General features: G+C 38.8%; 1 protein-coding gene across 1 annotated transcript in view; it reads left to right on the forward strand.

Moving 5' to 3' along the window:
* The window catches only part of LOC126162829 (probable glutamate--tRNA ligase, mitochondrial), a 122,119-nt gene extending 103,590 nt beyond the window's left edge, over positions 1–18,529 (forward strand). The window contains exons 8-9 of the mRNA XM_049919590.1: positions 5,289–5,449; positions 18,161–18,529. Coding sequence (XP_049775547.1) covers positions 5,289–5,449; positions 18,161–18,256 — 257 coding nt within the window. The 3' untranslated portion in view covers positions 18,257–18,529. The remainder of the gene's footprint in view (positions 1–5,288; positions 5,450–18,160) is intronic.
* The last annotated feature ends 9,294 nt before the right edge of the window (positions 18,530–27,823 follow it).

Consider the following 27,823-nt stretch of genomic DNA (forward strand, 5'->3'; position numbering starts at 1 on the left):
TAACATTTTTTTGCACAGTGTACTACCAGTTATGTTATCCATTCATGCCTCATGGACCAACCCAAAGTTTCAACTTGTCACTTATTTCCTGCCTGCCTTGTATCTCATCCAGCATACTGTTTCGAATTATCAGAGAAAATTCCATTTGTATCATGCACTCCACATAGAATAACATGTGTGATCTCGGTAACAATGCCAAAACTATACTTAAGCCAAACTCTCTGATATTTGTTTTATTTTGTCCCAAAGAAACTTCTCCCTGAAACATTGGAGCAATCTTACACATTGACAATGTTGCCACATACCCAGAAGAATTTTATTGAAAGCAGCAAGTTGTCATCCTGTGAGGTGCGTGTTGATAACATTGGAAGTATACTGCTTGCAAAAACAAGCTCTAGGTCAGTAAAAGATGTTCTCTATATATTCTTGCAATTTTCACAGGCAGCTCAAGGCCAGTACTTGAAAAATCCTCTGATTTGCTTGAGTGCTGGAAGGTGAACAAGCTACGATAGCTACTCGTAAAATAATTAACACTCTACTGATGCTCAAAATAGAATAAACTTTACTCTCTTGAAGTCTTCCTTACCTTGATTCCGAGTGTCTATGTTGTATGTGAACCTTGACATTGGTTTGTGTTGCTCTTGCATTTTTATTCCTCTGTCAAAATTTACTTACTCTTCCTTCATTGCATCTTTCACATAAAAGCTAAACCCAAAATAGATATTGCAGTAGTGCCTTACACCATATGTAATGAAAACTTCCCTTTCTTGGTCTTTCACATTTAGTAATCACACTTGTTTTCACTTATTCTTTGGTGACTCTCATCTCAGGATTGCCTTGATATGATGTTTGAAACATTAATTAAAACATATGGAGTAGCAATTTGATGGTCACTTACAGGGTGCTATGTGAATTACAAGTAAAAATAAATAAGGATTATAAATCACTCAGTTGTGTATCCTTAATATGAGCTGTAAATGTGGATCAGTTCTTTATACTGTATATACAATGGTCAATGTACATGTCAAAAAGACTAACAAGATGTTAGTCTTACGATGTGTGCTTTAAATAAGCCACAGATTTTTTTGCAGGCTAGGTACATGCATGAGACAAGTGCAGGAGAGACAAGGCTCAAATTTATGCATGATTGTCGAAATTTAAATTGCTAAAACCCTGTCCCATATCTTGTTTCTCAAATGCTGCTTAAACGCAGATGGACTAACTGTAAAGATTCCTGTCTCTGGACCCATCCCTCCTTTCACTGTGACCTACACCTTTTCAGATTCTGCCAATCCCTGGTCCTCACAAACCTGGTACTACAAAAACAGATCTCCATGGAACAGGCATCCCAGAACCACCTCTACTCCCTACGCAGGATACTACTAACCTGCAATCCATACTCCATATATCTACATGTGCTCTCCAGCACCTGGAAGAACATTCCAGACATTGCCTCCATAAGTTATTTAACCTGCTGACTTCCTTCTGCCACCTCGGGTCACCACTATCCAACACCTATTGTACCCACAAATTGCTCTGTGTCCCCTCCCTCATAGCAGCTAAACCCTGCCTAGCTGACCTTTCCAACTTGCCACACCCCCAAAATTCCCTACCAAATCTCCACTAAATCCTAAGAAAAACATTCCTGTGACACTGTTGTTAATCTTTCCACCAAAATCCTCAGCTCCACAGAAGTTTCAGTCCTATCCAAAGGACTCACATTTAGTCCTACACCCAAATATAACCATGCTGGACCTGTCAAAGACCTTCTCTCCTTCTCGCGATCCCTGCAATGGAAGCAGTTCTTTACCACCAATCCTGCAACCAAAGCCACCCTAATTCCAACATAGAACCCTCCCTCTTCTGGTTCATATCACCATCCAACTGTGATCCCCCCCTCCTTTCCACCTAACCATTTGTTGGTCACCTTCCAGGAATTCCTCACCATCCTTCCCAAGAACCCTCCCTCAGAACACCAGCCTTTCAGTAGAAGAAAGAACAACTACACACAATCAAAACAAATCCTGACCTAATAATCCTACCTGCAGACAAAGGCTCTGTCACTGTCATGAACTACAGTGACTACATGCCAGAAGGCCTCTGCCAATTATCTGACTCCTCCACCTATAAACTCTGCCGAAGTAATCCCTTCCCAGAAGTCCAACACAAACTCCAATCCCTGCTTAAAGCCTTAGGCCCTTCCCAGAACATCTCCCCTGAATCCATTTTCCTCCTCACTCTTATGACACTCCGCACTCCCACCTTCTACATGCTCTCCAAAATCCACAAACCCAACAATCCTGGCTGCCCCATTGTGGCTGGTTGTTGTGCCCCCACTGAAAGAATTTTACCCTCATTGACAAACACCTCCAATCAGTTGTCTGTAATCTAACCTAACAATTCAAAGACCCCAACCATTTCCTTCACTGACTCTCCACCACACTCATCCCTCTAGCTACTGGATTCCTTGTCACTGTTGATGCCATCTGCCTATACACCAACATCCCTCCCTGTTATTGAACACTTCCTTCCCCAACGTCCTTCTGACTTCGAAATCACTACCTCTTTCCTCATACACCTCACTAACTTCATCCTAACCTGCAATTACTTCCCATTTGAAGGGAAGGTATTAAAACAAATCTGTGGCACAGCCATGGGCACCCACATGGCACACTCCTATGTCACCGTTTTTGTGGGCCATCCAGAGGAGACCTTCGTAGCCTCTCAAAACACCAAACCCCCAGTCTGGTTCAGGGTCATTGATAATATCTCCATGATCTGGACTCAGGGCCAAGACACCCTGACACCAGTAAATCCCTCCCATACAGCCTGGCCACCTGGAGATTGCATATGTGCAGTGACAAAAACTCCCTTGCTCAGTCTGCTGAGGGTCTCACCAAGACCTTCACAGATGGTCACTATACCCCAGACCTAGTCTGCAAACAGATCTGCCATGCCATTTCAACTCACACCCTCGATCTTCACACCATCTCCAAAAACAAGCCACAAAGGAGTGTGCCTTTCATCATCCATTTCCACCCGGACTGGAACAACTGAACCACATCCTTCGCCAAGGCTTTGATGACCCATCATCATGCCCTGAAATGAGGGACATCCTACCAGAGATCCATCCCACCCCTCTCAAAGTGGTGTTCCGTTGCCCAACCAACCTCCACAACATCCTAGTCCATCCCTAAGCCACTACCAATCCCGAACCCTTGCCCCCAAGGATCATATCTCCATGGAAGAGCCAGGTGTAAAATCTGCCCAATCCACCCACCCAGCTCTTCCCACTCCAGCCCTGTCACAGGTATATCCTACCCCATCAGGGACTGAGCCATCTGTGAAAGCAGCCATTTCATTTACCAGCTCTGCTGTAATCATTGCATGCTTATTATATTGGTATGACTACCAACCAGCTGTCCACCAGGATGAAAGGCCACTGCCAAACTGTGGCCAAGAGCAAAGTAGACCACCCTGTGACACAAATGCAGCTGAATGTAATGCACTTGATATCAGTGACAACTACACTACCAGAGCCATCTGGAGTCTCACCTCCACCACAAGCTTTTCTGAACTGTGCAGATGGGAGTTATCCATACAATACATTTTCCGCTCCCACAATTATCCCAGCCCCAACCTGCGGTAACATACTGTCCCCACACGCTTCACCCAACAGTTTCCACCCCCTCTGCCCTATCATGTTCTCTCCATCCTCATTTCCCACCCTGTTTATTTGCAGCCGTGTGCCAACACCTCTGCCCATCGTTCCCTGCTCCTCTCCATTTTTGCTCCTTTTTTTCCCCACCTCCCTACCTCAGAACTTTCTGACGCTGCACCTGTTGATATTATAGTCCCTGCACGCTTCACCAGGCAGCATTCATCTCTCTCACCACCCATACACAACTATTCCTTCCTCTTCCTCACCCCCTCCCGATTGCTGCTTGCATCCCACACGATAGTTACATTCCAGTCCGAGACACTGGAGTTGGCCGTTGTGTGTGCGTGAGGTGTGCTTGCTTGTGTGTGTGAATGGTGTTTGTCTCTCTTTTAATGATGAAGATTGTAGTGGAAAGCTTTATGTAAATGTCTTTTAATTGTGCCATCTGCAACTTGTCATGTCTTCTTTATGGAAAGTAGCAATCTGTCTTTTCCTACAGTATTCAAATTTAAATTACTCATGATTTATGAAAAGGTGTGATGGATTATTAAAAAATCACAGCTGATTTAATCTACCATTCTTTTCCATCCTGGCTACTACTCCATCACTAATGTCAATTGAAATTAAAATTATAATTTATTTTTTGTATATTGGTGAAAAATATATACAGGCTTAATTCAGTTTCATATTGTTATGCTCAACATTTATTTTGGATTCAGTGTTATCATGTGTAAGATTTCTTTTCCAAGGCAGTCTTTGACTTCTCTTGTGTAGCCTTAGTAATGTTCATAATTTAGGAGTAAAGGAGTCCACTCACCAAATAGGGCAGCATCAAGGAATCGACAGGCACACACAAGAGAGAGAGTAAATGTGCTAGCTTTCAAAATCAATCCTTCTCGCAGTTGTATCTGTTGGGATGAGTAGGGGGAGCAGAGGGGCAGGAGGCAGGATGAGGGGGTGGGGATGGATAGCAAGTGGCTCAGAGGGAGACAGCTGGTTTGCTGTCTAGGAATGTGGAAGGGAGGGGGTTGCAGGTATACAGGCTAGACATGTGATGCATGGTGCCAGAGCAGGTAGGGAGCGGAGCGCAGTGTAGGAGATATGTGAATAGGGAGGAGGTGATGGAACAGTGGAAGGGGAAACTCTTGGGTGGAGGGTGTGGGTACACTGGTTTAACAGAAATTGAGCACAAAAAGGATATGGGAGCACAGGATGTGTTGCAAGAATAACACCCATTTGCATAGTTCAGAAAAACTGGAGGTGGAGGGAAGGATCTGAATGGCTCAGGTTCCATTCATAACTTAAACAAAAGTAAGAAACTGGAAACAATTGAGGAAAAACAGACAGGAGAGACAGCACAGAAAATAGCACTACACAGAAAATGGAAAAAATTTATATCTAGTAATTTCTATTCATCACATACTTAAATGATCATTAACACTCAGTATTTTCAGGAATTAGGATTTATCATATTTAATTATTGTGCTTCTAAATAAGAATTTTTTTTTATTTTTTATTTTTATTTATTTATTTTTTTTTTTTTTTTTGCTTTATTTGTGACTGAATTAATGGACAGCCATTATACTTTTACCCGATGATGATGTTATATTATTATTATTATTATTAGGTATTCTTCAGGAACTGATAGCGTACCTCTCAAAGGAACAGTTGAAAGATGATTTCCAGAAGAACAATTTGAAAGCACTGCTGCGAAAATTTGCATCTGAGAAAAGGATATCCTTCAGTAACTTCATGAGAGTTCTCCGGCATATTCTTAGTGGCTTAAAGGTACTGTTAGATTTTTATGGTTTTAATATTTGTGATTTTCGAAATGTACACTTCAAAGTATTATCATTTTGAAATGTGAAGTACATTAGGAGTACATTTTGCAATGAATATAAAGTTAAAAGACAAAACAAATATTTTACTTTACACATACTTATGTTTTATACTGTCATTGTAAAATGTGTCACGTAGCTCACAATTCAAGTATCATTGAAAATTATTCTGTGGACTTGCATGTAGAAAGTGTGGAAAAAACTTTAATATTGTGCTATTGTACATATTGCAGTCAATCTTAACTTTTCTTGATAAACCTAGGCAATCTGCATACAAACAGTAGCAATTTATTTCTGGATTTCTCATTTATAACTAGTTGTTTGACTTGTTTGACCACTGTAACTAACAGTTCGTGTGATGGCTACCTTTATAGTTTAGATGATTGTTAGGCTCCTATAGAAACTCGTGCATTTCCGTTGCTCTTCACATTCTACTGCTGAGTAGGACCCAGTGTGTTAAATCACTGTATTTCAAGGAGAGTTTCTTTGTGGACAAGTTGCAATTGCAGTTTTGAAGTCATCCCACTTATGTTTCAATTTAATTGCTACCAATCTATAAAAAAAATCAATCATTCACCTTACCTTCAAATGACCTACAAGCGCAATTCACTTGTATTTTATTCTGTTGTGTTTTATGGGTATCTCAGTGGGAATGGTCATTGTAATGGATTAAATACTTTATTTTAAAAGTAAAATTCTGAGTAATAAAGTGAGAAAGCAAATATGGATATGCAGCTGCACATTTCTCATCTCTATAATGAATCTTGATGACTGTTCAAGAGTGCTCACCTTGGATTTTGCATAATTATTCTCAATTTTAGTAATGTTATGCTAATGTAAATACATTCATAAAATAAAACATTTTCGTAATATCTATGAAATTACAGATGTGAGTGGTGCTGTTGAATAATTGTGACTGGTATTAAATGTGATATCTAAAAGGTGTCAGTTTTACAATATGTACAAAGAATTGGATAGTGAAAAATACAACATATGGATCATAATTACCAGGCAATGAATGGTGTGATTATATGTAGAGAGTGTGTTATCAGTGAAGTGGCTGGATGGTCCTGCATACTTCCTCAGAGGACAAACTGTCACAGCATTCTATAACTTTGTTTGTGGATTCCACAGTTACACATTGTGGAGTAATGGCATTGTAACTAGTATTTCATTCTATAAGATAAACACACCAGACAAAAATATCAGTCACCCCCAGCGGACAAGACAATAACTCTGTGTATCATCACTCTAGCCTTGATAATGACATCAGTTCGGTGAGGAAGAGAATCTGAAAGTTCCTTCAAATATGCTATATCCAGCTAAAGCCACTCATTGATGATTATATCCTGCAGGACTGGCATGGGCAGCTGTGAATCAATTCCGTACAGGGTGTTGAAGGCATAGTTCCTGTTTGTTGCAGGGAGAGTTCGAGGATTCCTCAAAGTGCAACTGTGGGGTTGCTGTGCAAACTATGCAGCATGTAGTTGATGAAAGTTGATTACGAAATTCTTTAACGATCTCAGTGAACTGCATTTAGTGATACTAATATTGGAGGACTGGTTAAGAGACCTGGATATTCAGTATAAAATTTTTGTATGTTTGTTTCTTTGCATTTTGTATTTTTTATATATACTTAAACATTTATATCTGAAGTCTTTAAGTGAGAATATAAAATGATCATTTAAGTCACATGAATAATAATAAACAGAGATGTTGATTGTTACATTTCACTCGTTGTTCCAAACAGTTGCAGATGTTTTCTGTGGGAGTAAGATAAGGTGATTTAGTGGGCAAGTCAGAGTGTTACAGGGTACAAGAGTACTCATCAAACCATGAAGATATGCCATGCAGCCCTATAAACTCAACTGTTGTCACCTTGAAAGATGGGAGCATCCACAGCATACTCATCATAGAATGTTGAAAACAGTGTAACACTTGGTTACCATGAATATGGTTCGTGTTCATGGTAACTGGTATGAGTGAACCCAGGTCTTGGTATGAAAAACAGTCCAAAATATCATAAAACCATCTCTGGCCCAAACTACCCCCTCCACAATGCAGGTTGACTGCTTCTTTGGGCCATCAGCACACCCGACACCTTGTATCATTTGAAAAGCGACAAATTCATAATTCATCACACCATACTATATGCTTCTAGTCGGTTACAGTCAAGTTTCTATGTTATTTGACCCATTAAAGACATACAGGTTTATGTGCCTCTATGAGCAGTGGCCTTTTGCAACGTAATTGACACCAGATGTACACTGCATGTAGTTCTCTTTGAAATATTTGCTTGTAAACCGGTTGAGATGGACATGCATTCACTGACACCACCAATTTCCATCAAGTTTGAAATTGATTGTCTTTGAGAAGGTGTAACACTTGTCTCTGGTCCCTTTTGGATATGATCTTTTTATTACTTCTCTTCTTATGCCATGTTACATGGATGTGATCAGTATATTATTCTTTGTTGACAAGTTGGACAGTCCACATTGATATTCCAACAAATCAGAGAAGTTAATTCATGGTGTGGTGCAAATACGGTAGCACCTTTCTGTGGCTCTGTTGTGTGTCAGCATCGAACCATCTTACTGCACTGATTCCTTACAACGTACTTGCACATACACCCCACTCCATTGCTGTGGAGAGTCGCACGACCATCTGATACCAGCTCTTCACCATCTGCAGATAGTCCAGTCACTGAAGGAAAAGTGTGTCTCTGCATCTCATATCAATCACCTGTAAGTGGGCTGTTGCCTTTCCTCTTAGTTTAATAGGTTATACACGATTAAAAAATAATGATGTTATATTTCTAACCATAACATTCACTTTGAAAATGTTCATGAACATATATGGACAGTGTCTGTTGTTGTTGTTGTTGTTGTTGTTGTTGTTGTTGTTGTTTTCTTCAGTCCAGAGACTGGTTTGATGCAGCTCTCCATGTTGCTCTATCCTGTGCAAGCCTCTATATCTCCGAATAACTACTGCAACCTATATCATTCTGAATCTGCTTAATGTATTCATCTCTTGGTCTACCTATATGATTTTTACCCTCTACACTTCCCTCCAACACTAAATTAGTGATCCCTTGATTCCTCAGAACGTGCCCTACCAAATGATCCCTTCTTCTAGTCAAGTTGTGCCACAAATTCCTCTTCTTTCTAATTCTGTTCAGTACCTGCTCATTAATTATGTGATCTTCCCACCTAATCTTCAGCATTGTTCTGTAGCACCAGTATCTACAGGGACAGTACCTACATATTTCAAATTATGTTCTTATGTAAGTAGCGATGCCGACTTTAAAAAAGATATTGGGGGGGGGGGGATACTGTGGGGCCTTGCCCCGGGAAAGTTTCTAAATTTTAGATGAAAAATAGTGAGTTTTAAAGTTTTTGTAAGCATCTTCAAGTCATACGATCACAATTAGAACCCTGAAAACTGGACTCTCGATAACTCGATACTCTGGGAAACTCGACAAGCCTGACACATTTTTTTGGCTTTGAAAAAAGAAACAAAACATAAACACGCATGGTATTTTTGTAAAAAGCTAATTTAGTTTACTGTGTTAATAATGCTTATAGACTATTACAAAGCAGCGAATATATAGCTCTGAAAAGACTGGCAGTATATTTAAATAAATCTTAGACTGTCATTAAAAGAATAAAACATAAAATATTGCTGTTGCACAGTAATAGGACTTTGATTAATAAGTGAAATTTCCAATTTAAGCTTGCTTTGAATAAGTCTCAGGGTTCATTAAACAAAAACAATATCTCAAAGTTAATGCTTTAATACAGTTAACTAAGTTAATACAATATGCCTAATACTTTCAGTCAAAAAGTATGTAAATAGCTGGTTTTAATTGGGTCTTACACCCTAAAAATATTTAAGTATTTGAAAATAAATAATACAGTACTATAGTAATACAATACTAAACTAGTACTAATATTTCGTAACTGAAAATTTAACATTATGTATGTATTTAATTCTCTATTTTATAAAGATTTATAATATTGTTCTAAATGCCATTATTAGGGCCAGAGTGTCTTTAGAAAGGTGCAAATGTCAACTGTCTGACTGGATTACTGAATATGAAGCCGTTGATGACTGATCAGATATCCAATTCATCCAAAACGTTGCGGTAGGCATGAAGAACAGCCAAGATGTTCAATTGCTTGTGTCCCATTGTTGATCAGAGATATGACTTCAGACATCTAAGGGTGATAAATGACCTTTCTGCTGTTGCTGTTGTGGTTGGAACTACTTGGAGAAGCTTAATGCACTTCACTACTTCACATAACATTTCTCTAACTGCAGGCTCTAGTGTAATGTACTGTCTTACATTACACATGTTTTTTAAGACCAGTTATTTTTTGTTAGTGATATTGGCTAACATATTCAAGTGTAAGTGCAGTCTCCCAATGTCTAGGTCATTTTTTAAAAACTCAGTTGATTTTTCCAAATTTGTTTCAACTCTGTGAGTTGAACAAGCACTCTTGTTCAACTGCAATGACCTGTATGAGTCCAGTTGAAGCAAACCGCTCAGTAATGCACCATTTCACCACTTCACACACTTCAATGTAAATAGCTTTGTAGTATTCCTTTGCGGTTTGGAAAGTGTGTGGTGAGCTGGCTTCGTTGTTTTCATACTTCTTTGGTATACTTTGATTCCGAGGAAGCGAAGGATCATCAACTTGTGAAGATTTTTCTTTTAAACACAATTCCCAAAAGTATTCAAAACTATCACGCCTTCCATTCAGTATACAAATCAAGCCCTCATATATTTTTTCCAGATCAGCAACACTTACATGAGGGCTATGAACTTTTCATTGACATCCTCTACTGGGTTCACTGCATGGCAATAAAGATGTAAAAAGAAATAAGTCTTGAATTGTAACATTGACTCAAGGTTATGTTATGTTAAGTTAACCGGGGACCTAGAAACGATGGAGAGGCACCGTCCCCGCCGCAACTGCAGTGGTCCGTAACCCCACGAAGACTACCGCAGTTCACTTCACCCCTCCGCCACCCCACACCGAACCCAGGGTTATTTTGTGCGGTTCGGCCCCCGGGGGAACCCCCCCAGGGAACGTCTCACACCAGACGTGTGTAACCTTATGTTTGCGTGATAGAGTAATGGTGGTGTATGCGTACGTGGAGAACTTGTTTGCGCAGCAATCGCTGACATAGTGTAGCTGAGGCGGAATAAGGGGAACCAGCCCGCATTTGCCGAGGCAGATGGAAAACCACCTAAAAACCATCCATAGACTGGCTGGCTCATCGGACCTTGACACAAATCTGCCGGGCAGATTCGTGCCAGGGACCGACACTCCTTCTTGCCGGAAAGCCGTGCATTAGACCGCATGGCCAACCAGGCGGGCTGACTCAAGGTAGACTGCATATTTGTAGCGTGCCTCTGTCTTGTCCTCTGCAGAAAATGTTTCAAAAAACTCTAGAAGTTCTTCAAAGTTTTTCAATATTCTCAAGATAGTAGAAGCTCACATAGTCCATCGAGTCGAGCGAAGGGGTCGTAGACCAGCTTGGTCGTTGGTGCTCTCACAGCATATGCTTCTGAAAAGTGCCATCCTTTTGTTGGATTCCCTTACGGTGTGTATTAAGACTGTCCCCCCCCCCCCCCCCTCCTCAGGCCCCATGGAGACAGTGCTTTTGTATGTAAGTGAAAGAAAATTCATGACCAATACCATTTCTTCATAATTGGAGTAAAAGATATGGAGATCAACAAATGCATAGCAAATATCTGGCAAGTAGGTATATTCCTATATTCCAGTTCTCTCTTTTCCCCTCTCCCCGCCCCCTCTTCCCAGCCCCCTCTCCTCTTTGTCTCTCCCTCCTTTCCTTTTCCCCAACACTACACACAACCAATTGCCAGTGCATCAGTACTGCTTTTGTACCTCATGTTTCTACATCTGAAAATATGTGATAATTGAACTGAAAGAATATGAATAAATATTATCTCCTTTCTTATTGATTTACAAGCTGTGATCAATCTGCATAAATGGAAAAGGAATAAAAGAGGAAGGACATGTTTTTAGTATTTATGAAAATTGGCTACACATCCTAATTTCCTCGACTCCCCAGTCTCTGTCCCTCTCCCTCTCCCCCTTTCTTTGTCCATCGTCTCCTCTTACACCCCACCCCCCCCCTCTCTCTCTGTTCATTTGAAGTAAATCAGAAAGAAATGTTTCAGATTTTTGGTAATAATGTTTTCCTTTGTCTGTATTTTGTGTGTGTTAAAAATGTACTGATATTAAAGAATTAGGTACCTAAAAACACGCTCTAACGGCTTTGGCGACAAGAGAAGCAGTGCAAAACTGGATTGCAAACTTCACGCTTCTCTTACTAAACTTGAAACATTTAGCCGTTCCTCTTCTATGGATATGCGTCTGTGTCAGTCTCCACAACTTGTTCTCCAAAGAAATAATGCTGGTTAGAGGAAAAAAATGCGCTCTCTCTCTCTCTCTCTCTCTCTCTCTCTCTCTCTCACTCACTCACTAGAAATAATTTGGTACCCTTATACTTTCAGTTCAGTACAGGTATATTTGCATTTCCACAAGTTTCATAGAAGCATACAAACTCTTGCAAGTCAACTACACTGATAACCATCAGATACTATTAACTGTAATTAGAATGTGGTGGCTTTAATAACCAGCAGAAATTCAAAATCAGATCTTGCTTCTAGCAAGTCTAACACCAAGATTAAGTAAGAGTCTCCAGACAAATCATGTTTCAATTGTCTATAACAATTACAGTTATTTGACCGCCAGAAATAATACGAGTTGCATCCTCCATACAGGTTCTTGGCGCGAGCAGCAAACACTTGTCGGCGTCGCTTGTCTGACGCAACTCTTGTCTTCCCAAGATAAACGTCCGTCCTGCACACACAGACATGTGTTGCACAGTAAATAGGTTCTCTCTCTCTCTCACTTGTCTTTAAAACATCGCGTATAATTTTCTATTTAGTATAGAATATTTCATACCTTTTATGAAATGTGATGTAGATCGCGTGTTCAAGGCGGTAGAAGGTCTAGTGGTTCCAGAAATTACGTGGAAATTCTCAAATCACTGCATATCTCCCCCCCCCCCCCCCCCCCCCCAGATCAAACATGCGATATTTTATACATAATTATCATGTACAACAACATCTCATATGATAATACTTCATTTTTCAACAATACATCTTTTTCTATGAATAATTGTAAATACTCTTGTTCTTATTGCTTGGTCATTCCTTTTTTCCATACTACTACAGTTATAAAACATGAACCTTTCAATCCATGTTGGAGTTACCTCTTTCAATATCTAACAATCTAGAGGACCAAAATTTTTATTTTCTGCTCTTTTTCCAATCGTAAATTCCAGGTGTCATGGACCCTTGAATATTTCATCCTTTATTCTGATTCTCTGTACTACCTCTTTAGTACGGAACGGCCTCATTACTTATAGTAATCTGGAGGAACTCTGGGCAAAATGACAGTGCTCCTATTGACACTTAGAAAACACAATAATGCTAGTGAAATATAGAATGTGAACTTACCAGAATAATTTGCTACAAAATGAGTGACTTCTGTCACGATACTCCCTTTTTTCCCCTCAGATCAGCATCTATACCTTACACATGGATTGAGCCAATGAGTGCCCTTCCTCCTTCCATTTTAGTAGATACGCCCCTTTAAATTTCTATTCTCCTATGGTACTGGTCAATCCCCTTCTTGGTGCCCCTGTCTGCACAGTATAGGTCAGCCTTTCTTAGGTGTGCCTATCTGCCCTTTGTATCCAATAAATGCTGGGTGCACCCTCCTTATCCTTTATGAGTAGGCCTCTAGGTTCATTACCCGAGTATACATCTTTATGTACTCTATAACTAAATATCCTCCGGTAAAATTGCAAAATCTATTTCACACTCGCTTTTTAATACTTCATTTAGTATCCTAGAGTCCTCCTCTACTTTTCAGCTTTTATACTCTTTACACCTACTCTGCCTCTATACACTATTCATACAAAATGTGTTTACTTGTGTTATAAGGGTACCACTGTCCTACCAGTCATCAAAATATTTGTCAGACTGACCTTCCTTAACAATTATCACAAACTCTTCCTCTCTGGCTTATGCTCTCCTTAATTACTCATGCTTCCTACTTAGGTACACTCGAAGTAAAATAACCATAGTTCTTCTATACTTATGCACATAGGCAATATGGAATGTGTGCATCCTTTCCCAATATACACATTCCTTTCCCCCTACAACGCTTGCCGGTTCTCCCCTTTTGATGTGTAAGAACATTGTTTGTGTAATCGTATTTTTTGTGTGTAAGTGTAAGTGTGTTTGTGTAGCCTGATTCTTCAGCCTACTTATATAAAATAAGTTGTAGGTTATTGGAAACCACGGAAAATGAGAAGGACTTCTGTAATAGAAGTAGTTGAATATGGAAAGAGGGAAAGATAGATAGGTACTCAAATGAGAAAAGTAAGAAAGGGAAAAGTAGAAATGGTTGCTGAGATTGAAGAAGTGAAAGAAGATAGCCCCAAAGACAGGAAATCCTTCCCACCCCCCTTACCCAGGATCCCTTCTTTGCCAGTACTTGAGTGAGAAGCCGGAGGAGGTATGGTGTTAAACGTCTCCTGCAGAACGGACATTCTCACCTTCACCTTTGAAGTCCCCAAAGAAAATCTTAGCAACCCCTATGGAACGACAAATGGTGAAGGATCAGTTACACTTGTTTGTGAGGGTTGTTTGAAAGGTGTGTTCTGTGTTAGCCATGACTTATTTGTTATTGTAAATGATGCTTTAATCTGTAATACCCACCCGTCCCAAAACCAATACAAACCCTCCCATCTACATCACATTTCATAAAAGGTATGAAATATTCTATACTAAATAGAAAATTATACACTACGATAAAATAGTTGTTTAGTCATTAAGCTTATACTATATTTATATACACACATAAAATATTATGTTCAGTTTATGTCATCTATATACAATTCTGTTTGAATAGTACCATCTTAGTATGTTTTCCACTAATACTATATACTATTCGTTGCATTTCATGTTTAGAGTTCACTGTTTATCCATGATTCTCTTAAGTCTATTATCTTTTAGTCATATTTAGTTTCCTAGGTACTAAAATTATAGGATAGTTTAAGAAGTCAAGAATAGATTACAGAATAGTTTAAGATTTGGAGGGAATTCGGTGTAGGAAAAATACTACAGAAGATACACCGAAAACAACTAGGGATCCAACGGTCGTCAACCTGCCCGTTAACACAGAACGTTAACATCCCTAGGGGAAACGATGATTCCGCCCGGATCCCATGGATCTGATATTAATCTCACTTGAGCACTTACGGACCAATACTTCTGGTTAAATTTTGTGTGAAAGCCTCCCACAACAAAACAATTACCACTTTACTAGGAAACACAACATTAAGTAAAGTTATTCTATTTTCTACTCTGTCATGGACAAGTTTGAATTCTTTGCACAAGTTGTCTATAACATTGCTATTATCATTAAGTTTGGAAAAATCAACAGTTGAAACGTTTCTGGAGATTATCCTCGCGGCAACTTTTCGATCAATTATTTCCTCTACCTGTTCCTCCAGATAACTTATATTTATTAAGTCTGAAGTGACTAGTTTCTCCTTAAGGTTACGTTCCGTGTTATCTACTTGTGTACTAATACATGCAGTTTACGATTGGATCATAGATATTAATTTATCCTGTGTCCAAACACTCTTTTAAGGTGTGCAGCCTGTGCTATACAGCATCGAATGTAACGTTGCATACGCTTTGAAATGATCCTAATTTTTCACCAAGTTCAGCATTTACATTATTATACTTATGTTCAATATCACATTCTAACTTTTTATTAAAACGTGAAATTGGTCACTCTGTGTCTGACTCATGTCAGTGAACAGTTGGTTTACTTGACTACTTAATGAACCAGATAACTCCTTTCTCAAATTTATTTTAAAATTTTCTACTTTAGTAGTTTAAGCATCAAATTCAGTCTTCAAATTTCCCAAGCCTTCACATAACTGACTAAATTCTTTACTTTGTTCATCTTCTCTAGCACTTAACAATCCTAAAGTCTTATTCTGAACATCCAATTTATTATTTAATTGAGCGTTCACTGAATCTGATTTAAGACTTCAAGCCTTTAGAGTTGTATTTAGTTCTTTTCTTAAAGAAGTATTTTGAACAGTGAATTCTTTACTTTGTGCATCTAATTTTTCACTTAAAGTTGCAATTTGAGCATCTGACTCTGTTCTTTGGTTATCTAATTTAAGACTTAGTGCTTTAATTAAATTTTCTACCTCAGTCCAGTCCGGCATTTCTTTTGTCACTGTCATGGCCATGGCTGGTTCTGAGGTTTCCCCAATTTTTTGAGTATTATCCATATTTTTCTTACTTTTAGATTGAGTTATCATTAAAAAATTCACCTCAGAGTATAATAACTATACTAACAGTCTGTTTTGAACAGTATCCTTAACTTCACACTCAAATAATTGTCTTTCACTCACTCTGTGTAGAGTTTTAGGCTGCATGGGTGAGCAGGTGTAGAATCAATGCTGGTGAACAGCATGGGCGCCGACAGCATCAAAGGTTGGTCTCAGCATTGGTGTTGGTCAACGGATTTGTAGTCAGCACCGGTGAGCAGCTGCCGGTGTCATTGGCATCGTTTGCTGGTTACGGGGTCCATGCCCCCGCGTGTTTGTGAGGGTTGCTTACTCTCCACACTGGATCTTCGTCGTCGAATAGACCTTGTCGTAACTCTTCTTAGTCTAAACTGTTGCGATTTTCCTTGCATATTTTCTTGTATGGTATTTATTAATTTTCACCCCCTTTTTACCGTTTATGCAGAATCCAACTCTAATAAACAGTTTCCCTGTCTTGTTGCTAACGCAACTCACAATATCTTTTTATCTTGATTTCATTTCGAAGTTCCTCTTTCTTCGAGTCCTGATCACGTCGGTCGCCACTTTCTAATGATTTCGGCGACAGAACGTGTAAAGTCGGATTGCTGTCCTTGTTAAATAAGTAGACAATTCACAATGTATTTTATATACCATAAAATTCTCTTCTTAGACATAAATGTCTCCATCTTGTTGTATTTCACTCATACTTCGAGCTTTAGAAACACATTTAATTAACATTTACAAACGAGTTTGGTTTTAGAACCACTCGGAAATTCAAAAAACAGGTCTTACTTCTAGCAAGTCCACCAAGATTAAGTAAGAGTCTCTAGATAAATCATGTTTCAATTGTCTATAACAATTACAGTTATTTGACCACCAAGGAATAATTCGTAGCTACTCTTTGAATCCTCCATACAGGTTCTATGGCGCGAGCGGCAAACACTTGTCGGCGTCACTCGTTTGACACAACTCTTGTCTTCCCACAATAAACGTGGATCCTGCACACACGGCCATGTGTTGCACAGTAAATAGGCTCTCTCTCTCTCTCTCTCTCTCTCTCTCTCTCTCTCTCTCTCTCTCTCTCTCTCTCTGTCTGTCTCTCTCTCTCAAACTTATCTTTAAAACATCGCGTGTTCAAGGTGGCAGAAAGTCGAGTGGTTCCAGAATTTACGTGGAAATTCTCGAATCACTACAACGCCTGTACTAGAATTCAATGTTGCGTCAATACTTTAGAGCAATCGATCAAGAACTGTGTTTGAACAAACCAATGTTTACATTTTTGTAATGTTTGCCTTGTTATTACCGATATATTACATATATACCAGATGACATTCCAGTAGATACATAAAAACATTTGAATATTCAAATGCAACATAGTATTAAAATTTCAAAGCAATCAGTCAAGAATTTTTGGAGATACATGATTTTGAACAAACATACATTTACATTTTTATTTATATAGATGATGATTTAAAATGAGTCTCACATTGCCTTCATATGTCTTTTTTTCGCTCCAGTTCTGTAATGTAAACCGACCTCATCATAAGTACTATTTTCGCAGCTAGTTGAGGAAGTTTATTTACAGCACTTGGTTCCCAGGACAGGGTAACATATCTTTGACAAAACAGTGTAGAATCTGCAAACAACTGTATTTTCAGAACATAGTATATCACCATAATTATCATTTTCTAATGACTGTATCACTTTTCCCTTTGTTGCCTTGCATGGCCTGTTCTCTTAAATTTTCACTATTCATTACAATGTATCTAAATTATTGTCACAGAACAAAATTACCTATTTACATGCCATTTTGTGTATGCTGATCTAACAAAAGTCACCTGGTCTCTTCAATTTATTTCACTTTAAATGTTTTCGATGGCAATTTTTTGTTGAGAAAGAGAGTTTCTTTCCATCAGCTCAGCTGTCTTTTGCAGCATTTGTTTCATTACCTTCTGTACACATGAGACATTAATGTATCAGATTCTGGTCTGTAAGAATTTGTGAAAAACCTGAAAGTAGTTGACTCTTATTTATGTTCCAAAAATAAATTCTTTTGGAATAATTTTAATGCTGATTTGAGCAGTCAAAATTGTTCCAGGTTTTCTCTGGAAGTGTAGATCAGGTAATTAACATTTATTTGTCTTTTTTGACTGATTTGTGGCTGAAGGTCTTAAACATTTGGTTTTTATGTGATTTTTCTTTTGCCTTGTATGTGTTTTAGGAAGGTCCAGGTGTTGCTGAGATGATGGAAATGCTTGGACCAGAAAGAACGGTTGCCAGACTGCAACATGCTTTACCTTTGCTGAAACAGGAATGATTTCTGTTGTTTCTCATATGTGTGATTCATGATGTGATGATGTGAATGGAATGATCAAGAATCTAATACGTTGATTTTCATTGGACAATAACAGTGACATTAAGTTTTCGGCAGTAACAGTATCTGAGTACCAACATTATTGTTATCATGATATAGTAATATAGCAAAGAAAACAAAGCTCTCCAGCAGCTTTCTATCACTTACCCATTGTAATATTCTGTTCATTACAACCATTTTATGTATTGTGATACAATAAACAAGCATCATACATCTTATCAGCATATTGATTTGCAATGCTCTTTTGGGCCACTATGTTCTCTTTTCTAAAGAAAGTATTTTAGATCATCACTAATAAAATTATGGCGCTTTGTATACTTCTTCACTTGCCCCAAGTGTAAGTGCATTTGATAAAAATTAACACTTCAAATCGAGAATGCTAAGATGATAGTAGCAACATTCACAGAAACGTTAATTGATGAAGTGTGAAAAGAACAGCCTCTGTAGGATGAATGGAAACTGCCAAAATATATGAAATTTTGACTGCAGTGAGGGGATATAAAGTAATGTGCTTGTACATAATAATGAAAAATCTGGGGTGGAATACAAATAACACCATACAGCAACACAGCAGCACCACGAAGTGGGGATGCCTGATGAAGGAATAGGCATTTTAACAAGTCCAGTCGTGGCAAGGTGAAGTCAATATCTCTCTCTCTCTCTCTCTCTCTCTCTCTCTCTCTCTCTCTCTCTGTGGGGATGGGAGGGGGGAGAGAGATACGAGCCATGAAATGATTCAAGTGGTCAGCAATGTATTGACACAGCCCCAGCTTTTGTAGAGCCTCCTGTAACAACAAAAGTGATACTCAGGTGCAAATGTTGAGTAGCATCGGTAGAAATCATATTATTTTCTGAATATTGTTACTTTATTATGGGTTGTGAGTTATATGAGCACGTGACATTCAAGCTGGGATCTTTTTACTTCCTCTCTTGTTTTGCCATCTGCTTCCTTAAATTAATTTTTTTTTACTAATTACCATTAACGTACTTAAGTATAACCTGCATTTTCAGAAAAGAGAAAGGTTGACCCTCAGTTTTAAAGAATATAACACCAGATCTAATTTTGTGCTTAGTTTTATGTATAAAATTGATTTTCTAATGTATTTTTACTATTTCTAGTTAATATCTTTCATTATAGGGTGAAATTGGTAATTGTTTCGTGACTTGAATTCTGTTGTTGACTTACAAACAAATATAAGTTCTGTAAAAGTGATAAACATTTGGAAAAAGAATCAGTAAGACCCTTAAAGTATTTATTTGGCTCTATTTGGAAACATGTTAGCAAAGCCAGCTCTTAATTAATTCCAAACTAATTTCCAGCTTCATCAAAAGTATTGTTTGTATTACTATATCTGTTAATTTCATCAGTTAAATAATTTGGCTTAACACTCTTGGTAGAAGAAACTGTTAAAAAGAACCAATTTTTTGATGTATTCAGTTAATTTAATGAGTTATGGTTTAATTGTAATGTCTGTAAATTAAACATCAAACAATGTATAGTTTCAGTACCTATTATTGCGATGATACATAAAGGCCCGATTTTTGGTCCCGAGACAGACAGTCCACGACTGATTTTCAGACGAGGAATCCTATTGGTTAGATCAACAACAATGCTTCAACTTAACTGTGGAATAAGTGTAACACAAATAGGCTGTGTCTTAAAACAATGACTGTGTCTGTCCAATACATACCATATTATTCTGCAAGAACTGTGAACTGTGTGGTTCGGTTTTTACTGCTCGAAGATATTCAAAAGTAAACTATTGTAACAGTTGACACCAAGGACTATCAACGAGATAATGAAGCAGGCGAACGTCACTTATGGTTCCCTTCCAGATGAGGACTATTTTATGTGGGCACAACAAACTAGGACTCACGAACTTTGAACAGTGAACTCAAGAACGATTTAAAGTACAGTGATTTTAGTGAAGGAAGTGCAACAGCCGATCAGCGCATGGGTTTCATGGCCACAGTATGACAGCAGCCAATCAGCGAGTGGGTTCTATGGAAGCAGCCATTGAGTATAGGAGCAGCCAGTCAGCATGCAGTGGATGCAGCCGACCGGGTTACATGACACGTATCACTGAGAAAATTACAACGTGCAGCAGCCGTGCAGACAACGAATCAAGATGACGACTGCAGCAGCAGCAGCAGCAGGTAACAAGTGAATAAGAATAAGGTAATTTCATAGCAAAAGCCGTTTTATATTTAGTGATATATAATAAGTAGCATTAACAAACAAGACTGTGATCGGAGACAATGGACAACAGGTTAGTGGTGTGACTGAAACCAAAGCTGTAGAGGTTAAGTTTTTAAATGAACAGAAGGACCTAATTGGGACTTATTCTGTAGATGGTAGTGGCTTTAAATCAGACATGAATGTAACTTTGAATGATTTGTAGATGAAATGATAAAAGCATCACCTACAGTGTATGGTGGGATGAGCGAAATGGGTGAAAACAGTACTGAAGTGGATGAAATTGTTAAGATTAAGGGAGAGGAATCTAGTAGCAAAGGTCAGCAAGGGCAACAGTTTATGGCAGATGGAAAATTGCAAGTGATGTTAAGGCAAATTATGTGTATGAAAGAAGACATTAGTAGTAATATAACTGACATGACTAGCTTAAAGGATGAACTGAAGAAAGAAATTAAAAAGGAAATTAAGGTAGTTAGCTTTGGTCTTTCAGAGTTAAATAAGAAGGTTGAGACAGTAGGGACAGATTGTGATGAAAAGATAAAGAAAGTAGTACAAAATAATAATGAGGAATTAACATTAATGAGTAGTAAATTTGTAGAAGAGAGAAAGAAACTTTGTGATGACTCTAGTTGGAGCATGGAGGCTTCTGAAAAACAGTGTAGAGATGAAGTCAAAGCAGGCAGGAAATTTTGTGCTGAAAACAGGGCTAAACTTGAGAACCAAATCGATCAGATGAAAAATTATTTTGAGACAGAGGTAGAAACCAAGTGTGCAGTAGTGGCAGAGGAAAAACTGGTAAAAGTAAATAAAAATGTAGATTCAAAATTGACTGAAATTGAGAAAAGGATGGAAGAGGTATAAAATCTAAAGCATGGAGTATGTAGTGTCCCAAACAGTCCTTCATTTGTTAATTGTAAGAAATTTAATAATTTTGAAGCATGTGGGGAAGTGCATCTACTGGATTTCATTAGGAAATTTAATGATTTGCCTGAAACATGGAATGATAAAAGAGAAAATGTCATTTGTGAGAGGTTTTTTGAAAGGGGATGATTATGGAAGGGCAGCTTAGGTAGCTGATAGCTGTACTTTGTGGCAAAGCTTTGAGAAAGAATTTTTAGATGAATCTTGTTCCAAAGAGAAGCAGCAGAGAATTTTGAGTGTATTTTAGGGAGGAGAGAGATTTGGCTGTAGGGAGGGTACTGTGAAAGGTTTCTGTCATCTTTGGATAAACAAACTGAAATATTTGGACAAAGAGCTAGGTAGTGAATAATTAATTATGAGTTTAGAAACTAAGTTGCCTCAGAATATTAGAGAATTGCTTGTGCCTCCCCCTAGGGGTAATATTAGTGATTTTTTGAATTAGGGCCTATGTTGATAGAGTAGAGAGGGTGAAGCTCTCAGTGGAAGATTGTAGAGGGAATTTTGATGACAACAATCAATCAGGGAGAGAATTTCAAGTAAATAGGATGAACAGGACTAATCATAGTAGACATTCAAGGAATGGTTGGGTGGAGGATAGTTGGAATGGGCGTGGAAATGGTAGGAGAAATTCAAGGAACAGAAATGGAGGAGATGATTTTAATTCTGGAAAAAAACATTTAAACTAGATAATGCTCCAGTTTTGGCTTGCTTTAGAGCAGGTAGTGATGAAGAGCCACTTGTATATAAATGTGCTGTAATCACAGATAAGGGTAATGTAAATGATAGTAGTAAGATGAGTGTAATTACTAATTCTAGTGGGATGTTGAATGATGGTGTTAGTAACAACGTGTGTCCCTTGAAAGGAGAGGAGGAACTTGCTATAATAAAATCCAGTGATGAAATAGAGTGCATTGCTGTTCCTCAGGATGTCCAAAGTGTCAAAATGGATAGTAAATTTTTAAGAGAACATAAGGAATTCAGGTGTTTTGTTTTGTGGTCTAATACTGGAAACTTACCCAAGTATTTGAGGACAATGAAAGTGACAGTGGGTATGATTCTGACAGTAGTTGTAATGATGATAGCAGTGACGAATCCAGTAGTGACCAGGACAAGGTATTTGAATTTATAATTGATAATGATGGCAATGTGTTGAGTAAAGAAAGAATAGAGGAGGATAATGTTAGGCCTAATGAAGAGTTAGAGTTTGAGAGTGGTAATGATGAAGAGGACCATGCTGTATGTCATTTGACTGTGTCTGATAATTATTTTGGTAAGCAGGACGATAGTTTTCCCAAGGAAAGGATTAATGAGGATTTGTTGTATGAAGAAGATCACATGGTAAGTAATAAGGAAGTGTGGCACCCGGTAATAACAGCAAGTGTACGAGGTATACATGTTAAGTATTTACTAAACAGTGGTAGTGATTTGATTGGAATTTCACAAGCATTTTTTTAATTTATTAAGAACAAAGAGGGTATAGTAGTGATGCATGTTTCGGGAATAAAAATTATTGTTGCTACTGGTAAGCTATCAAAGAGTGTGAAACAAGAGGTACTATTTAACTGTGGAATTGGTAGGACAGCCATTGGAGTGAAATTTCTTGGTGATTCAAAATCTCAGCATTGATGTAATATTTGGGACTAATTTCTTGTGCAAATAGCAAATAGGGGGTTCAAAATTCTGTGTTGGAGTCATTATGCGACAATAATGCTTACGCCAGCTATCTGTCTCATTCTTCATGTTTCCTGAGGCAGTCAAACTCTACTCCTATTGTATCAGTAGTTTATAAATGAATCAGAAACATTCTATCTCCTGATTTTGTACGGCAGGCTACTTTAGTATAGCAATATTTTAGAGAATAATGTTGTGTTAGTGATAAGTAATGCAATCATAAGAGGATGGAAGAAAGTAAATTGGTACTATGGTTAAAGAATTTCTGTCAAACAAAGAGGTAAGATATACAAAAAATGAAAAGTGTCAGCATATGTAGAGGAGAAGGTGTAGATTATGTGAGAACTACAATTAACATCTGAAGTAATCAGTTCATGGGTGTAGCAGAAGAAACAATATGCTGTAAAAATGATCTTGAGTATTAGATCTTAATATTATTTGTGGTATAATAGAAGTGTTTGTGTTCAGTGCTGTCACTATATGGAGATACCTATCTACCCATGCTACCTCCATGAACCATGGATCTTGCCGTTGGTGGGGAGGCTTGCGTGCCTCTGCGATACAAATGGCCGTACCGTAGGTGCAACCACAACGGAGGGGTATCTGTTGAGAGGCCAGACAAATGTGTGGTTCCTGAAGAGGAGCAGCAGCCTTTTCAGTAGTTGCAGGGGCAACAGTCTGGATGATTGACTGACCTGGCCTTGCAACACTAACCAAAACGGACTTGCTGTGCTGGTAGTGCGAACGGCTGAAAGCAAGGGGAAACTACAACCGTAATTTTTCCCGAGGGCATGCAGCTTTACTGTATGGTTAAATGATGATGGCGTCCTCTTCGGCAAAATATTCTGGAGGTAAAATAGTCCCCCATTTGGATCTCCGGGCGGGGACTACTCAAGAGGACGTCGTTATAAGGAGAAAGGAAACTGGCGTTCTACGGATTGGAGCATGGAATGTCAGATCCCATAATCGGGCAGGTAGGTTAGAAAATTTAGAAAGGGAAATGGATAGGTTGAAGTTAGATATAGTGGGAATTAGTGAAGTTTGGTGGCGGGAGGAACAAGACTTTTGGTCAGGTGAATACAGGGTTATAAATACAAAATCAAATGGGGGTATGCAGGAGTAGGTTTAATAACGAATAAAAAAATAGGAGTGCGGGTAAGCTGCTACCAATAGCATAGTGAATGCATTGTTGTGGCCAAGATAGACACGAAGCCCATGCCTACTACAGTAGTACAAGTTTATATGCCAACTAGCTCAGCAGATGATGAAGAAATTGATGAAATGTATGATGAGATAAAAGAAATTATTCAGGTAGTGAAGGGGGACGAAAATTTAATAGTCATGGGTGACTGGAATTCGAGAGTAGGAAAAGGGAGAGAAGGAAACATAGTGGGTGAATATGGATTGGGGCAGAGAAATGAAAGAGGAAGCCATCTGGTAGAATTTTACATAGAGCATAACTTAATCATAGCTAACACTTGATTCAAGAATCATAAAAGAAGGTTGTATACATGGAAGAATCCTGGATATACTAGAAGGTATCAGATAGATTATATAATGGTAAGACAGATATTTAGGAACCAGGTTTTAAATTGTAAGACATTTCCAGGGGCAGATGTGGACACTGACCACAATCTATTGGTTATGAACTGTAGATTAAAACTAAAGAAACTGCAAAAAGGTGGGAATTTAAGGAGATGGGACCTGGATAAACTGACTAAACCAGAGGCTCTACAGAGTTTCAGGGAGAGCACAAGGGCACAATTGACAGGAATGAGGGAAAGAAATACAGTAGAAGAAGAATGGATAGCTCTGAGGGATGAAGTAGTGAAGGCAGCAGAGGATCAAGTAGGTAAAAAGACGAGGGCTAGTAGAAATCCTTGGGTAACAGAAGAAATATTGAATTTAATTGATGAAAGGAGAAAATATAAAAATGCAGTAAATGAAGCAGGCAAAAGAGAATACAAACGTCTCAAAAATGAGATCGACAGGAAGTGCAAAATGGATGGCTAGAGGACAAATGTAAGGATGTAGAGGCTTATCTCACTAGGGGTAAGATAGATACTGCCTACAGGAAAATTAAAGAGACCTTTGGAGAAAAGAGGACCACTTGTATGAATATCAAGAGCTCAGATGGAAACCCAGTTCTAAGCAAAGAAGGGAAAGCAGAAAGGTGGAAGGAGTATATAGAGGGGCTATACAAGGGCAATGTACTTGAGGACAATATTATGGAAATGGAAGAGGATGTAGATGAAGATGAAATGGGAGATATGATATTGCGTGAAGAATTTGACAGAGCACTGAAAGACCTGAGTCGAAACGAGGCCCCGGGAGTAGACAACATTCCATTAGAACTACTGACGGCCTTGGGAGAGCCAGTCCTGACAAAACTCTACCATCTGGTGAGCAAGATGTATGAGACAGGCGAAATACCCTCAAACTTCAAGAAGAATATAATAATTCCAATCCCAAAGAAAGCAGGTGTTGACAGATGTGAAAATTACCAAACTATTAGTTTAATAAGCCACAGCTGCAAAATACTAATGCGAATTCTTTACAGACGAATGGAAAAACTAGTAGAAGCCAATCTTGGGGAAGATCAGTTTGGATTCCGTAGAAATATTGGAACACGTGAGGCAATACTGACCTTAGGACTTATCTTAGAAGAAAGATTAAGGAAAGGCAAACCTACATTTCTAGCATTTGTAGACTTAGATAAAGCTTTTGACAATGTTGACTGGAATACTCTCTTCCAAATTCTAAAGGTGGCAGGGGTAAAATACAGGGAGCGAAAGGCTATTTACAATTTGTACAGAAACCAGATGGTAGTTATAAGAGTCGGAGGACATGAAAGGGAAACAGTGGTTGGGAAGGGAGTGAGACAGGGTTGTAGCCTCTCCCCAATGTTATTCAATCTGTATATTGAGCAAGCAGTAAAGGAAACCAAAGAAAAATTCGGAGTGGGTATTAAAATCCATGGAGATGAAATAAAAACCTTGAGGTTCACCGATGACATTGTAATTCTGTCAGAGACAGCAAAGGACTTGGAAGAGCAGTTGAACGGAATGGACAGTGTCTTGAAAGGAGGGTATAAGATGAACATCAACAAAAGCAAAACGAGGATAATGGAATGTTGTTGAATTAAGTCAGGTGATGCTGAGGGAATTAGATTAGGAAATGAGACACTTAAAGTAGTAAAGGAGTTTTGCTATTTGGGGAGCAAAATAACTGATGATGGTCGAAGTAGAGAGGATATAAAATGTAGACTGGCAATGGCAAGAAAAGCGTTTCAGAAGAAGAGAAATTTGTTAACATCGAGTATAGATTTAAGTGTCAGGAAATCGTTTCTGAAAGTATTTGTATGGAGTATAGCCATGTATGGAAGTGAAACATGGACAATAAATAGTTTGGACAAGAAAAGAATAGAAGCTTTTGAAATGTGGTGCTACGGAAGAATGCTGAAGATTAGATGGGTAGATCACATAACTAATGAGGAGGTGTTGAATAGAATTGGGGAGAAGAGGAGTTTGTGGCACAGCTTGACAAGAAGAAGGGACCGGTTGGTAGGACATGTTCTGAGGCATCAAGGGATCACCAATTTAGCATTGGAGGGCAATGTGGAGGGTAAAAATTGTAGAGGGAGACCAAGAGAGGAATACACTAAGCAGATTCAGAAGGATGTAGATTGCAGTAAGTACTGGAAGATGAAGAAGCTTGCACAGGATAGAGTAGCATGGAGAGCTGCATCAAACCAGTCTCAGGACTGAAGGCAACAACAAAAACAACAAGTGATCCCATCCCAGAAGTCCAACACGACCTCCAATCCCTGCTTAAAGCAGTAGACTCTTCCCAGAACATCTCCCCTGAATCCATTTCCCTCCTCACGCCTATGACATCCTACACTTACATCTTCCACATGCTCCCCAACAATCCTGCACACCCCATTGTGGCTGGTTATTGTGCTCCACTGAAAGAATTTTGGCCCTCATTGACCAACACCTCCAACTAATTGCCTGTAATATAGCCACTGATGTCAAAGATGCCAACCATTTCTTTCACCGAATGTCCACCATCCCCACCCCTTTTCCTCCTGGATCCCTTCTCATCATTGTTGACTTTATCTCCCTATACACCAACATCCCTCGTGCCCATGGTCTTATCGCTATTGAACGCTACCTTTCGCAACATCCTTCAGACTCCAAATCCAACACCTCATTCCTTGTACACCTTACTATGTTTATCGTAACCCACAACTACTTCTCCTTTGAGGGGAAGGTGTACAAAAATATTGTAGCACAGCCATGGCTACCCATATGGCACACTCCTATGTCAACCAGTTCATGGGCTATCTAGAGGAGACCTCCAAGCCTACCAAACCGCCAAACCTGTAGCCTGATTCAGGTTCATTGGTGATATCTTCATGATCTGGACTCAGGACCAAGACACCCTGTCTTTATTCCTTCATAATCTCAACACCTTCTCTCCCATCCACTTCACCTCGTCCTCCTCAACCCAACTTGCCACCTTACCAGATGTTGACCTCCTCCTATCTGTTGGCTCTATCCAATATTAAATCCTCCAACCACCAACCTGCATTTTGACAGCTGTCATTTCATTCTCACCAAAAAATCCCTTCCATACAACCTGGCTACCTGGGGACTGCATATTTGCAGTGACAAGAACTTCCTTGCCCGGGATGCTGAGCATCACACTAAGGCCTT

This window comes from Schistocerca cancellata, chromosome 2 (genome assembly GCF_023864275.1).
Source record: "Schistocerca cancellata isolate TAMUIC-IGC-003103 chromosome 2, iqSchCanc2.1, whole genome shotgun sequence".
Lineage (NCBI taxonomy): Eukaryota > Metazoa > Arthropoda > Insecta > Orthoptera > Acrididae > Schistocerca > Schistocerca cancellata.